Source organism: Myotis lucifugus, unplaced genomic scaffold, assembly GCF_000147115.1.
Source record: "Myotis lucifugus unplaced genomic scaffold, Myoluc2.0 scaffold_30, whole genome shotgun sequence".
In the NCBI taxonomy this organism is placed as follows: Eukaryota; Metazoa; Chordata; class Mammalia; order Chiroptera; family Vespertilionidae; genus Myotis; species Myotis lucifugus.
The window spans coordinates 2,311,356-2,323,941 of NW_005871078.1; the positions used below are offsets into that span (position 1 = coordinate 2,311,356).

A 12,586-nucleotide genomic window follows, 5' to 3' on the forward strand; every position below is an offset into this window, starting at 1 on the left:
CCCCCCTCCGTGACACTCGCAGGCCCGGCGAGAGGAGGCCAGAAGGAGGGGGCGGCCGGATAGGAATTGGGTCAGATTGATCGCGACCCCAGCCATGGCTTGCGGTGAGGGGTAATTGAAGAGGCCGTAACGTCTTTTGCTGCCAAGAGGGAATAAATTATTGAAGGGAGGCAGTAGCGACTTGGATTCAATTGGTGTCACTAGGTGTAATGCCCTCCCCCGCACCCCACCCCACCCCACCCCACACACATTCCGGATGCAATAGTGTTGGCTGCATTGTTGTGTTAGTGTGTCGGAACCAAAGAAAAACCATGAAGACCTCCTCTTTAGGAGCAAAAGATGTAATTTACTGTCGTTCTTCAAAGTAAACTGTTTGGTTATAGAATACAGAATAGGTTTAACTTCCTTTTTTTATGCAGACGTCTGGAAGGGTCAGATCAAGGTTTTGCTTCGTGTTTGTATTCCAGTTCTTTAATATTTTATAAATAGGTAGTTGGAGATAAGCCCAGTCACGGACACATTTCTACCGAAAGTATCTGAATATTTTTAGTTTGATCAAATGGCGATCTGTTAAGACTATACCAATGAGATGACTTGATCTCTGTCTATTTTCAGTCTTTATTTTATTGTAAGCTTGCAACAATTGAGTCTTTTACAAAAACACTTAAGTTCATTTACTGGGTAAAGAAAATCATCCAGGAAATTCCAAGTCAGTGACAGTCTTGATATGCCAGCACTTAGTTACAGAGTTCCTTCGCCTTTATAGGAAGGTAGTTTTTAAGTTAATTTATTATAATCCTGTGATTCATAGCTTGATATTGAGTTAACATGTATTTTGATATCACAGAATCTGTTACAAACCAAATTACCACAAGAATATAAGCATACTAATGTGATATACTGTTGTTTTAAAAAACACTAACACAAAATTGACTTTAGATTTATATATTCAGTAGAAATTAGATTTCTAAAAATGAGCTGTTCAGATTTTTAAGCACCATTTAGAATATTTTATTAAATTTTTAAAATGTAGATTCAGAAATGGTTGGCAATCATTTAACATTTTTAAGATTTACTCAGTGAATGAAGCTGGCTGCTTTGGACATAAGTCTTTTTGTAAATCATAGTATGCTTTTCGCATATTCCCATTTTCATTGGATGAAATTTTCCATAATATCCTTTAAAAAGCAAATTTTCAAAAATTTACAAAATTCAAGGGAATGTAACAGAACATTCTAGTAAAAAAGTACCTGTTTGCTAAAATGAATGTGGTAACTATTTTTGGACCTGTGATTTAAGTATTTTTGAAAAGCAGAATATCTTTATATCTTTATATCTATATAAGGTTGGAATTGGTTCAGATTATGTTTGTATATCTATGTTAGTACTTTCCACTTTTAAAAATGCTCAATAGACAATTTTCAGAAAAATTGGTTTCTGGAGGCAGGAATTTTAAAGTGGAGATGGTTATTATAATCTTAATCTCTGGTATGAAATTGTTGCTTTTTGTTGTTCCCTCTATTTTCTTTGTAGCCATTAGAAAAATACTGAAACTAGAAGAGCCTATATGTTTATTTGCAGGGACAGCAAGGAAGGGGGGAAGCTGGTGTCCTACTCTACAGCCAGTCTTGGGATTAGAGGAACCCTGAGAAATAGAGTAGGTGGTGGCAGCTCAGAAGAGAAGAACCAGGCTGAATACCTGGCACCTGGAAAAAGAAGGAATATAGTGCACAGGGGAGTTGGCCCAGGACAGAGAAGTGGGCCTAGTTTAAAAGAGGCTTGAGGCCCCGGTGGGGCCCCCTGATATTTTTTACCAGTACATCTGAGCTCTTGTAGATCCAATTTTTAGTGAATTACTTGAGGAGGACTCAGAGAAGCATTCTCATTTGGATTGAAACTGAAGAGGCTCTGGGCAACTCACCAGAAGTCTAAGGGACACTCTGTTCCTAAAAGTAAGTGTTCTACACTACAACCCTCTCAGCTTCTTCCTTCCCCTCTCTGAATTGTCTCTTCTCTTTTGATTTTGGCTATAAATTAAGAGCTCTAATTTCTCTGTTATTTTCTTCATTTCTGAAAATCAGAGTGGAATCCATGTTTGGATAAAACAATGGAGCAGGGCATTGTTAATAGGGCAGATATTGATTGCACCACAAAATATTGCCCTTTCTGGTAATGTTAGAAAACAGGATTAAAGGACTGCAGAACACTCTGGAGAAGCAAAAGTTTTTAGTAGTTGGAAGAAATAATTCTCTACAACTGACATGTTAATTAGCAGTTAAGGTAATTTCAAGGATAAGGTTGGTGATTACCAAAGCAGGGGCTGGATAGCTGCAGAGCAGAAGGATGCAGATTGCTAATGACTAGTTTGCAAGAGGACAGACTGGGCTTGAATCCCTTGGGTCAGACTGACCTTTGAACTGATTCTGTCTAAATCCATATATGGGAGGCCAAGAGTAAGCCATGCCAGACCCTTGAAACATCTTTTCTTCTAAACCTCCAGAGAAGATGGGGCCATGGTCCCCTATAAAGTCTTCACTAGCAATTTTATTTTCTTTAAAGAATATCTAGTTAAAAAAAAAAAGTCTAGTTCAAATCCCTTATATTACAACAGAAGACCATTTCCTTTGGCTATATCCTTGGTAGGTCATGTTTTTCTGCAGAATAACAGTTTGTATGGAATGAAAAGATGTTATATTTACAGCAGTATTTTAAATGAAATGTGATTTGATTGAAGTAGCTTCAATTCCTAAATTGATAAATTATATTCTTTAAATTTAAACCATTTCTATGATTGAATTTTAGTTTGTACTTGCTTGCCTTAATTAGTTTAAATTTTATTAATTTTTTTTAATCCAGAAGCTAAATAACTACATAGTTCAAGTACCTGAGGTTTTCTACATTGTGCTTTTGTGAGCAAAAATGATAAATGTCAAAATGACAGGAAAATTTTAAAAAGAAAAAGCTATGGTGACAAATTGTTATTGAAAGCACTACATAGTCTCCTTCATATTTATTTTTTATTTTAAAAATATTTTTATTGATTTCAGAGAGGAAGGGAGAGAGAGAGAGAGAGAGAGAGAGAGAGAGAAAAACATCAATGATGAGAGAGAATCATTGATCGGCTGCCTCCTGCACGCCCCCTACTGGGGATCGAGCCCACATCCCGGGCATGTGCCCTTGATCAGAATGGAACCCGGGACCCTTCAGCCCACAGGCCAACGCTCTATCCATTGAGCCAAACCAGCTAGGGCTCCTTCATATTTATATCTCAACTTCTTATAACGCAAGGTGTCTCAAATATAAACCCGAGAAACTAAGAAATTAAGAGCCATTCTGAATCATCTCAGAAAATGAAATATTGAATATAGTGTCTGTGTGAGGATAGTATAATGTATGATGATTGAGTTAGATTAGTATCTTACTGTCACTTCATATAGGAATGGAAATTACTGCTTAATTCAGATAGCAAATTTTAAAAAATGATGATGACACCCTAGCCGGTTTGGCTCAGTGGATAGAGCGTCGGCCTGCAGACTGAAGGGTCCCATGTTCGATTCCGGTCAAGGGCACATGCCCGGGTTGCGGGCTCAATCCCCAGTTGGTGTGCAGGAGGCAGCCGATCAATGATTCTCTCTCATCATTGATGTTTCCCACTCCCTTCCTCTCTGAAATCAATAAAAATATATTTTTAAAAAAATGATGAAATGTGATCTAAATGAGAACCTGTAAAACATCTACTTCATAGGAGGCTTTCTAGTGTAATTTCAAGTGGAACAGATAACGATCTTCTGAAGGTAAATTGTAATAGCTCCTTTAGGTTCCCTGAGATGTTATTTTAGAGAATGATGAAAAAGATTTTACATAGTAGGAAGAGCACCAAGAGTCTGGTGACCAGGGTTCTTATTCATTTCAGTCACTTCAGTATCCAGCATTCAGCAATGTTTATTGAACATCTTATTTTATACAAGGGCAGAGCTAGGTACTGGACATACAATGGTGAACAAAATAGATGTTTCTTGCTGCTTTTGTATTTTATGATTTTATCAAATCAGAAACACTTTGAATTGTACCAAATCTGTACATGAGGTAGTATTATTAAATCTTTCTTTTATGCTGAAGAGGTGAAATTTTCTCATGTAAAGAAAAATAGTGTTTCTAACTGAATACAGTGTTGTGGTTAGGATCTGACTGTTGGTTTAAAGAATGAATTATTTCAGCTTCTGAAATAGAATGGGATTAAGCTGTATAAAATACATATTTTGAAAAAACCTTAAACCAGTTATCTGATAAAAATTATTTCAGTATCATTACTGTCTTTCCGTACTTGCTTCCTGTCTTGTAATTTGAAGTTGGGCACAGACACTCGTAAACTTTTGGTGTGAGAATGGGAGAAAAAAATTGAGGACCATCTAAGTCAGTCCGTTTTTCAGATAATGCAGAACACCTGAGCCTCCCTTTCCAGCTACCACACTGTTGTTCTAGGAGGAGTTGGGTTTCCTCCCTATATCTTGGGTTAGAGTAGTTACATGGGCTCAGTGTTTACAGAGAAATTTTGAAAATGATTGTGTTTTGGTAGTCTAGGTATTGGTTTTTAAAGTGTGATCTGAGGAACCCTGGAATTCTCTTTTAGGAAGCCTGTGAAGCCCAAACTGTTTTCGTAATCATACTAAGATGTTATTTGCCTTTTTCACTGTGTTGTTACTTGCAGTGGTGGTGCAGAGGCAATGGTGGGTCAAACTGCTGGCCCTTAGCATGAATCAAAGTAGTGGCACCAAACTGTTACCTTCACGGTAATCTTCACCACCATGCACATGCAGTAAAAATAACGTCAGACTCACTTAAGAATATCTTTGATGAAGCAGTAAAAGTTACTAATTTAATGAAGTCTCATGTCTTTTTTAATATTCTGTTTCATGAACCAGGAAGTACTGGAACATAAAAGCACATTTTCCTTTATAGCAGAGTGGTTGATTCAAGGGAAAGCAATTGTGTTGAGGTGCAAGCAAAACTAGCTCCTTTTTTTGTAGAACATCATTTTTACTTGAAAGAATTCCTGGCAAATTAATGGTTCTTCGGACTTGGATATTTAGCAGATATTTTCTAAAAAATGAACAAAGTGTGTCTGTCACTTCAAGAAAAACAGTTGATAGTATTTGTTGGCAATGATAAAAATTGAACTTTCAGGAGAAAATTAGAGTTTTTGAAAACTTGTAACCACTACAGTGATATTAAGAACTTAGAATTCTTTAAAGATGAGATCATGTGGTAATATTAATTAATGTAATTTATGATAGTTTGTCATGAAATTTGTCAATATTTGGACAATCTTCATAACTCAGTGACCCAACATTTTCCAATAACCAGGGTATGATTTTACAAAACTATGCATGGATATAATCCATTCAAAGTTGTAAATAAGCCAGTGTGTTTTAAGGGAACACTAGGAAAACTTCCTTGATGTGGTTTCAGATTTCACATGCAGCTAATCTTTGAGAAACAACTACTTGTGTGTTTTTTATGTAATATCAAAGAAGAATATTCACTATTATCTGAAAGGCTATTAATATACTTCTCCCTTATAGCTACTACATATTTTTGAGAGTCCAGATTTTCTTCATGTTCTTGAACCAAAACAGGGTAGTGCAGCAAATTGAATGCAGAAGTAGATATGACAATCCAGATGACTTCTGTTAAGTTAGATAATAGAATAGAGGTTTGCAAAAATATGCAAGTGCCACTCTTCATGCAAAATTACTGTTTTGGAAAATATAGTTTTTTTTCCACAAAAATGTTATTTATATCAACGTGTGATGTACTTTTTGTTATTTTTTAAATGCACCAGTGTATATTTAAATTTTTTTCTGTTTATTTTATTTCTTGACAGATAAGACAAAAGTTCTTTTAACTTTTGAGAGTGTAGCAATCCTGAGACGAAAAAGTTTATGAACTGTTTGGTCTAGAGTTTTACTAACTTGGGTTTCTACATACAACAGATTTATTTCAGCAGCATTCTTTTCCTTTCCTTTATCCTTTGTTGAGTAAGATCTCTATGTGACCTAGTTGTTAAACTCAGTGGCTTAATTTCAAGTCTTCTTTCTATGTCATCTTTGCAGTAGTTGGTATTGGTAACCTTTTTTTAAAAGAATTGAAATTCTCCTTCCTTGCCATCTGTAATGCCACTTTTCCCCTAGTTTTCCTTGTATGTCTCTGAAATCAATTTCTGCCTATCCAGACTTGGCTTCTTCTCTTTGTGTGTGGCACAGACTTTCTGGAACCTGAGCTAGAAACTATTATTGATTCATCTTTGATGGTAAGCCATCATCCCTTATGTTCAGTCTTTCTCTGGATTTTCTCTCAAATCTGTCCTTTTTCCAGGTTATGTAGAAGCCCATATCATCTCTCATGAGTTATTGGACAAATTTATCTCTTCTCTAGAATGCTGCTAATATTATCTTCAGTATAATTTTTGAAAACTATGTAATTATGTTGGTCCTTGTATTAAATAAGAGAGAGGGACTCTCCAGTGACTTCTAATCAAAGGTTAAGTTCCTGAGATTGATGTTTCAGGCAATAATAATCTATTCCTAAACTACTTCCCTAGCTTCATTTTCTGCTGTGTATCCCAACCAATCCTGTGCTGCATCAGCACTGAAATATTTTGATCAGATGGTACTCCCAACTATCATTGATTCAGTCTATCTTTCTAAATGGATATATAGTAATTATTCCTAGAGAATCACGATATTGTATTATTGTCTAGAGCAGTGGTCGGCAAACTGTAGCTCGCGAGCCACATGCGGCTCTTTGGCCCCTTGAGTATGGCTCTTCCTAAGCCTTAGGAGTACCCTAATTAAGTTAATAACAATGTACCTACCTATATAGTTTAAGTTTAAATAATTTGGCTCTCAAAAGAAATTTCAGTTGTTGTACTGTTGATATTTGGCTCTGTTGACTAATGAGTTTGCCGACCACTGGTCTAGAGCAGTGGTTCTCAAGCTTCTGGCCCTTTAAATACAGTTCCTCATGTTGTGACCCAACCATAAAATTATTTTCATTGCTACTTCATAACTGTAATGTTGCTACTGTTATGAATCGTAATGTAAATATCTGATATGCAGGATGGTCTTAGGCGACCCCTGTGAAAGGGTCGTTCGACCGCCAAAGGGGTCGCGACCCACAGGTTGAGAACCGCTGGTCTAGAGGTTTATCTGTTCTACCAGGCGGGGGGGACTATCTTACTCACTTTGGTATCCCCAGAAACTAGTAAAATACCTAGAACATTGTAGGCATTTACATTTTTTCAATTAACGTGTTGTTGTTTTTTAAATTTGACTATTCAATTTGATATCCAGCATTGCTTTTCCAATAACTTTTAAGTCTGTATTTTTAAACATTATCAGACTCCCCTGGCCAGTGTTGTTCAGTGGTTAGAGCAGTAATGGCGAATCTTTTGATCTCGGCCTGTCAGCATTTTGAAAAACTCTAACTTAACTCTGGTGCCGTGTCACATATAGAAATTTTTTGATATTTGCAACCATAGTAAAACAAAGACTTATATTTTTGATACTTATTTTATATATTTAAATGCCATTTAACAAAGAAAAATCAACCAAAAAAATGAGTTCATGTGTAACCTCTGACACGCGTGTCATAGGTTCGCCATCACTGGTGGAGTGTCGGCCCATAGACCGAAGGGCCTCTGGTTCGATTTCAGGTCAAGAGCACATACCTGGGTTGCAGGTTTGAATCCTGGCCCATCTTCTATCTCCCTCCCGGTTGGTGCTCTTGCAGTAGGTGGCCAATGGATGTGTCTCTCTCATGTCAGTGTTTCTCTCTCTCCCCCTCCCTTCCAGTCTCTCTGAAAATCCGTGGTAAAGTGCTCTCAGGTGAGGATTAACAACAACAAAAATATTATCAGCTGTTTTGTTTGCAATTTATTAGTATATATTCGTTTTAGCATTATTTTTTACAGCTTTATATTTTGAAGCTGTGTTAATTGATTAAAAACACAATTTTTACAGTTAGACTAGTAACTGAGATTTAGATGTACTTTCTTCATCCTTAAACATGGCAGTAGTATTTTTATAGCACAGTAATGTTATAATACAATATGTGGTTATTTTGAAGATTAAAGTAGAATACACTTAAAGATCATAGTATCTTATTTCTTTTCTATTACTGTATTTATTTTTATTTGTTCTTTTCATATATTTTTTAATTTTCTTTCTTCTACTTGTCATATATATTTTGAAAAGCATACGTGTGCAAATAAGAAATACAATTTTCTTCTCAGTTTTTGAACATATTTAGTTTTATCATTTTGTTTGTTAATCCTCACCCGAGGATTTTTTTCCATTGATTTTCAGAGAGTGAAAGGGAGAGGGGAGGGGGAGAAAAAGGGTGGGGAGGAGAGATCTCAATGTGAGAGGGACACATGGATCAGGATCGAACCTGCAGCCCAGGTACTTGCCCTTGACCAGGAATCAAACCTGAGACCCTCCAGTGACGGCCGACGCTCTAATCACTGAGCAGTGCTGGCTAGGGCTATGTTTATTGTTTTTAAAATTGACATATTAGTTTCATGTTTTAGCATTATTTCAAAGATGATGTTATACATGAGTACCTTAGCATTTTAAAGAAACAACTTTGGAACGTTTTATGTTTTTTATTTTTATTGTCTCACTTACCACCACTTATTTAGGTCTTGTTATCCAGACTATTGAAATTTATATAATACAGCTAAAAATGAGAAATTAACTACTGAAGTCATGAAAGAGTATAGCATATTATAAAATATATTTCTCAACTAAATTATAAGATCTCTGTTGAATGACTTTTAAAATTAAGATGGTTGACATTGAGGATCTATCAAAAAATAAAATATACTAAAACTAAATAGAGATTTATGCTATTTGAAATTGTTTAATTGAAAAACAATTTAGAATTCATTTAGTGCATTTCTTTGAACTACTGAGTTTTAAATTAATGCAACAAATTAAATTTAATTATTAAAATTGAACTAATCTTCATTTATCTGTGAACTTACTGCTTTTAAGATAAATTATACAAATTAGCAGACACCTAACAAGTATAGAAATTAGATAGACATGAAGAAAATAATGGAATTTTCCTTCATCTTGTACTTTTTACTGCATCTAGTTGTTCATAGTCAGACTAACAGGATTAGTCACTGATATCTTTCTAGAATTTCATTATCATTTTGCCTGCCTAGTTAACTATACTTCAAGACCCAGCTCATGCCCTAGCTGGTTTGGCTCAGTGAATAGAGAGAGTGTCAGCCTGCGGACTTGAAGGGTCCCGGGTTCAATTCTGGTCAAGGGCACATGCTCAGGTTGCAGGCTCGATCCCCAGTAGGGGGCGTGCAGGAGGCAGCCAATCAATGATTCTCTCTCATCATTGATGTTTCTGTTTTTCCCTTTCCCTTCCTCTCTGATATCAATAAAAAATATATTTAAAAAGAAAGAGAGAGAGAGAAAAAAGAAAGACCCAGCTCATGTGTCTATTTCCTCTGATACTCTCCTATCTAGGCACATCCCAAACTTGCCTTCTTTTGTGTGTCTTTTGTGCATATCTCTCATTCTGTACTCCATCTAGCTTTAGCATTTTCTCATAAATCCAGTACTGATTCATGCTTTCTCAGGAAGCTGAGTATTTTTTCTCAGAGGACAAGCTAATCAGAGAAGGGAGGATGGCTCTTTGGTTAATGTTATGAGATCTTTCTAGGATCCAAATAGTCCCTCAAAATTAATTTGTGATGTTTACCTTTATTATATCATTTAGCATACTATAGTTCTGTTACATATATGCATTTACTCCCTTGTTATGCTATCAGTTTCTAAGGAAATATGAGTTTTTCATGGTCTTTTTTGAAAATGTTTGACAATGTGCCTGGGAAGTAATATGTTCAATAAAGGTTTGGTAAAAGAGGAACATAGGTATTAAAAAGGAAATTTTATTTATTTTAAATAAGCTTTGAAAAAAGTTGGAATTTTGAAACAGGTTGTATAAGTCATAATTTGGAGAGGACCTCCTGCATACATGTGTGAACTATCAGAAATAAATAGAAGTAAAAAAATTCTATAATTTCTGTAAATGCTTATTAGACACCTACCATATGCCAGGAATTATGCCTGAACTATAGAATTGTGGATGAGAGACTCAGTTCCAGCTCTCTGAGAATTTGAATTCTAGCAAAGAAGATATCACTAGGGAGTAAACAGAAAGAATTTAAATTAATTTTCCAACACAGTCCTAGTTTTTTGAGAAGTCCTGTGCTCAAATTAAGTATGAAATCAGTTATTGCTGTGGCCATTATTAATAAGCACTTAAGCTAAAATGTGCTTTAACATCATGGCCAATTTCTAATTTGATGGATTACTTGTCTCAAGAAATTTTAGCCAGATGAAGCTGCCACTTCATTACTAGGCAAAACCTTCTCTTTATCTCTTTGTACATGTATATATGTGTGTGTGTGTGTGTGTAGATGTGTATGTTTTTAAAAGAAACTACTGTTTTTAAAATAATAGTTGTTATATAATTGAAGATTTCAGAAGACTAAAATGATTACTTGCTGATGACAAATTTACATAGGATATTATAGACTGTTAAATTTAAATATATTTAGTATTTACTCATCCCAGAAACCACCTTTTTTGAGAATAAAATAATTTTGTAATAGTACTACATTATTAAATTTAATCTGTATTTCTTCAGCTATCTTATTGGTTATATTGGCAATGCTACTCAGGTTTTTTGTTTTTCTTTAAAAAGCATTGCTGAGAAGCTTTAATGAGCTAATTTCTGTAAAGCTCTTTACACAGTGGCTTTTACATAGTAAATGTTCACTAAATGGTAGCCATTACTGTTAAGTATGTATTTGTAAGCATATAATATATGGCCCTGGCCAGTGTGGCTCAGTTGGTTGGAGCTTTGTCCCTGGCACCAAAAGGTGGTGGGTTCGATTCCCAGTCAGGGCACATACCCAGGTTTTGGGTTTGGTCTTTGGGGCATGTATCAGAGGCAACCAATTGATGTTTGTCTATCACATCAGTGTTTTTCTCTCTCTAAAAAAAATAAAATAAAATAAATTTCAAAATGCTAAAGAATGCTAATTTATTATTGCCAAATTAATTTTTTTGTACTGTTGGTGATTTGTGGGGTGGGGGTAGGAATTCAGTAAAAGCAATATCTTTAAATTTCATTTATGTAGTGCTGTACTGTATTCAGAATTCTTTCCTATATGTCCTTCCATTTGCTCATCAAACCACCCTACATGGAGGAAAGGAAGATGGTCATCTCATCACAGTTTAGTGTTAGAACCCAGATTGAGAATCAGGTTGTTTTGACTCGTTGATCTTTTCACCCTTCCATCTCTGATAAACAGGTTTATAAAACAATCCTGTTTGGGTAAAAGGTTTCTTTGCTTACTCCTCTTTCCTTCAATATTAGATACAGGGCCAGCATACTTTGGTAGAAAGATTAGCATTCTCTGGGGCAGGGGTCCTCAAACTTTTTAAACAGGGGGCCAGTTCACTGTCCCTCAGACCGTTGGAGGGCCGGACTATAGTTTAAAAAAAAACTATGAACAAATTCCTATGCACACTGCACATATCTTATTTTGAAGTAAAAAAACAAAATGGGAACAAATACAATATTTGTATTTGCATGTGGCCCGCGGGCCGTAGTTTGAGGACCCCTGCTCTGGGGTATCAAGTTTTACTCAAGGATTTAATGAAACCTTAGTTTTTGTTTTGTTTTGAAAGACATATTGACCTTAAACATTCATCTTTTATAGGTTGTAATTTTACTGGTATTACAAGTGCATAAAAATGTCATAATGACTTTGTAAATTATTCATTTAATAAATATTGAACACCTACAATGTCTTTGTTTATTGACTTTCATGTTTGTTAAAATCTCTACCCCCCCTATTTAATTTAATTTAATTGTTGCCAGTATTACAGATGTCTTCCAATATAATATTTACTCCTCCTTTACCTCCCTCCTCCCAGTCTTCCCCCCCTCCCCCACCCCAGGCCTTCACCACACTATTGTTTGTGTCCATTGTTTATGCATATATGTATATAAGTTCTTTGAGGGGGTTGCGAGAGAGATTGAGAGAATTTCAGAGCTGGAAGGAACTTTTCAAGAGCTTTCATAATGTTTAGTCATTTCTTGAGACAGGCTAGTTTTTATTACTTGAAACCTTAATGGTAAAGGGGTAAGATAGTCTTCAGAGAGAAGATCCTGAGGGGTTTCAGGTACAGATGTTTGCATTAAAACTTTTGAAATGGGTTGAGGCCACTATTGTTTGCAAACCTTCCTTGGTTAGGATTTTCAGCTCAGTTTGGAGTATTCTTGTTGTGGTATTGTCTTAGAGAACTGCCAGGCAACATATAGCAGTCTACTGGGTTTGGTCTTTACTATTTGTTGGAACTCATGGCTTTGGCCTCGCATCCTTTGACAGGTAAGAAACAAGTCTGGAAAGATAGTAATTTGTTCGAGGTCACTAACAAATTAGTGTCAGATTCAGGTATTTGCATTTCCAGTTCTTTTTATTACCTAG

The 12,586-nt window shown here is 35.6% G+C and overlaps 1 protein-coding gene across 1 annotated transcript in view; it reads left to right on the forward strand.

Annotated features, from left to right (window-relative positions):
• Positions 1–12,459: 12,459 nt before the first annotated feature.
• Positions 12,460–12,586, forward strand: part of LOC102431444 (YY1-associated factor 2) — an 84,597-nt gene continuing 84,470 nt past the window's right edge. The window contains exon 1 of the mRNA XM_023752266.1: positions 12,460–12,487. Within this exon, the coding sequence (XP_023608034.1) occupies positions 12,460–12,487 (28 nt within the window). The remainder of the gene's footprint in view (positions 12,488–12,586) is intronic.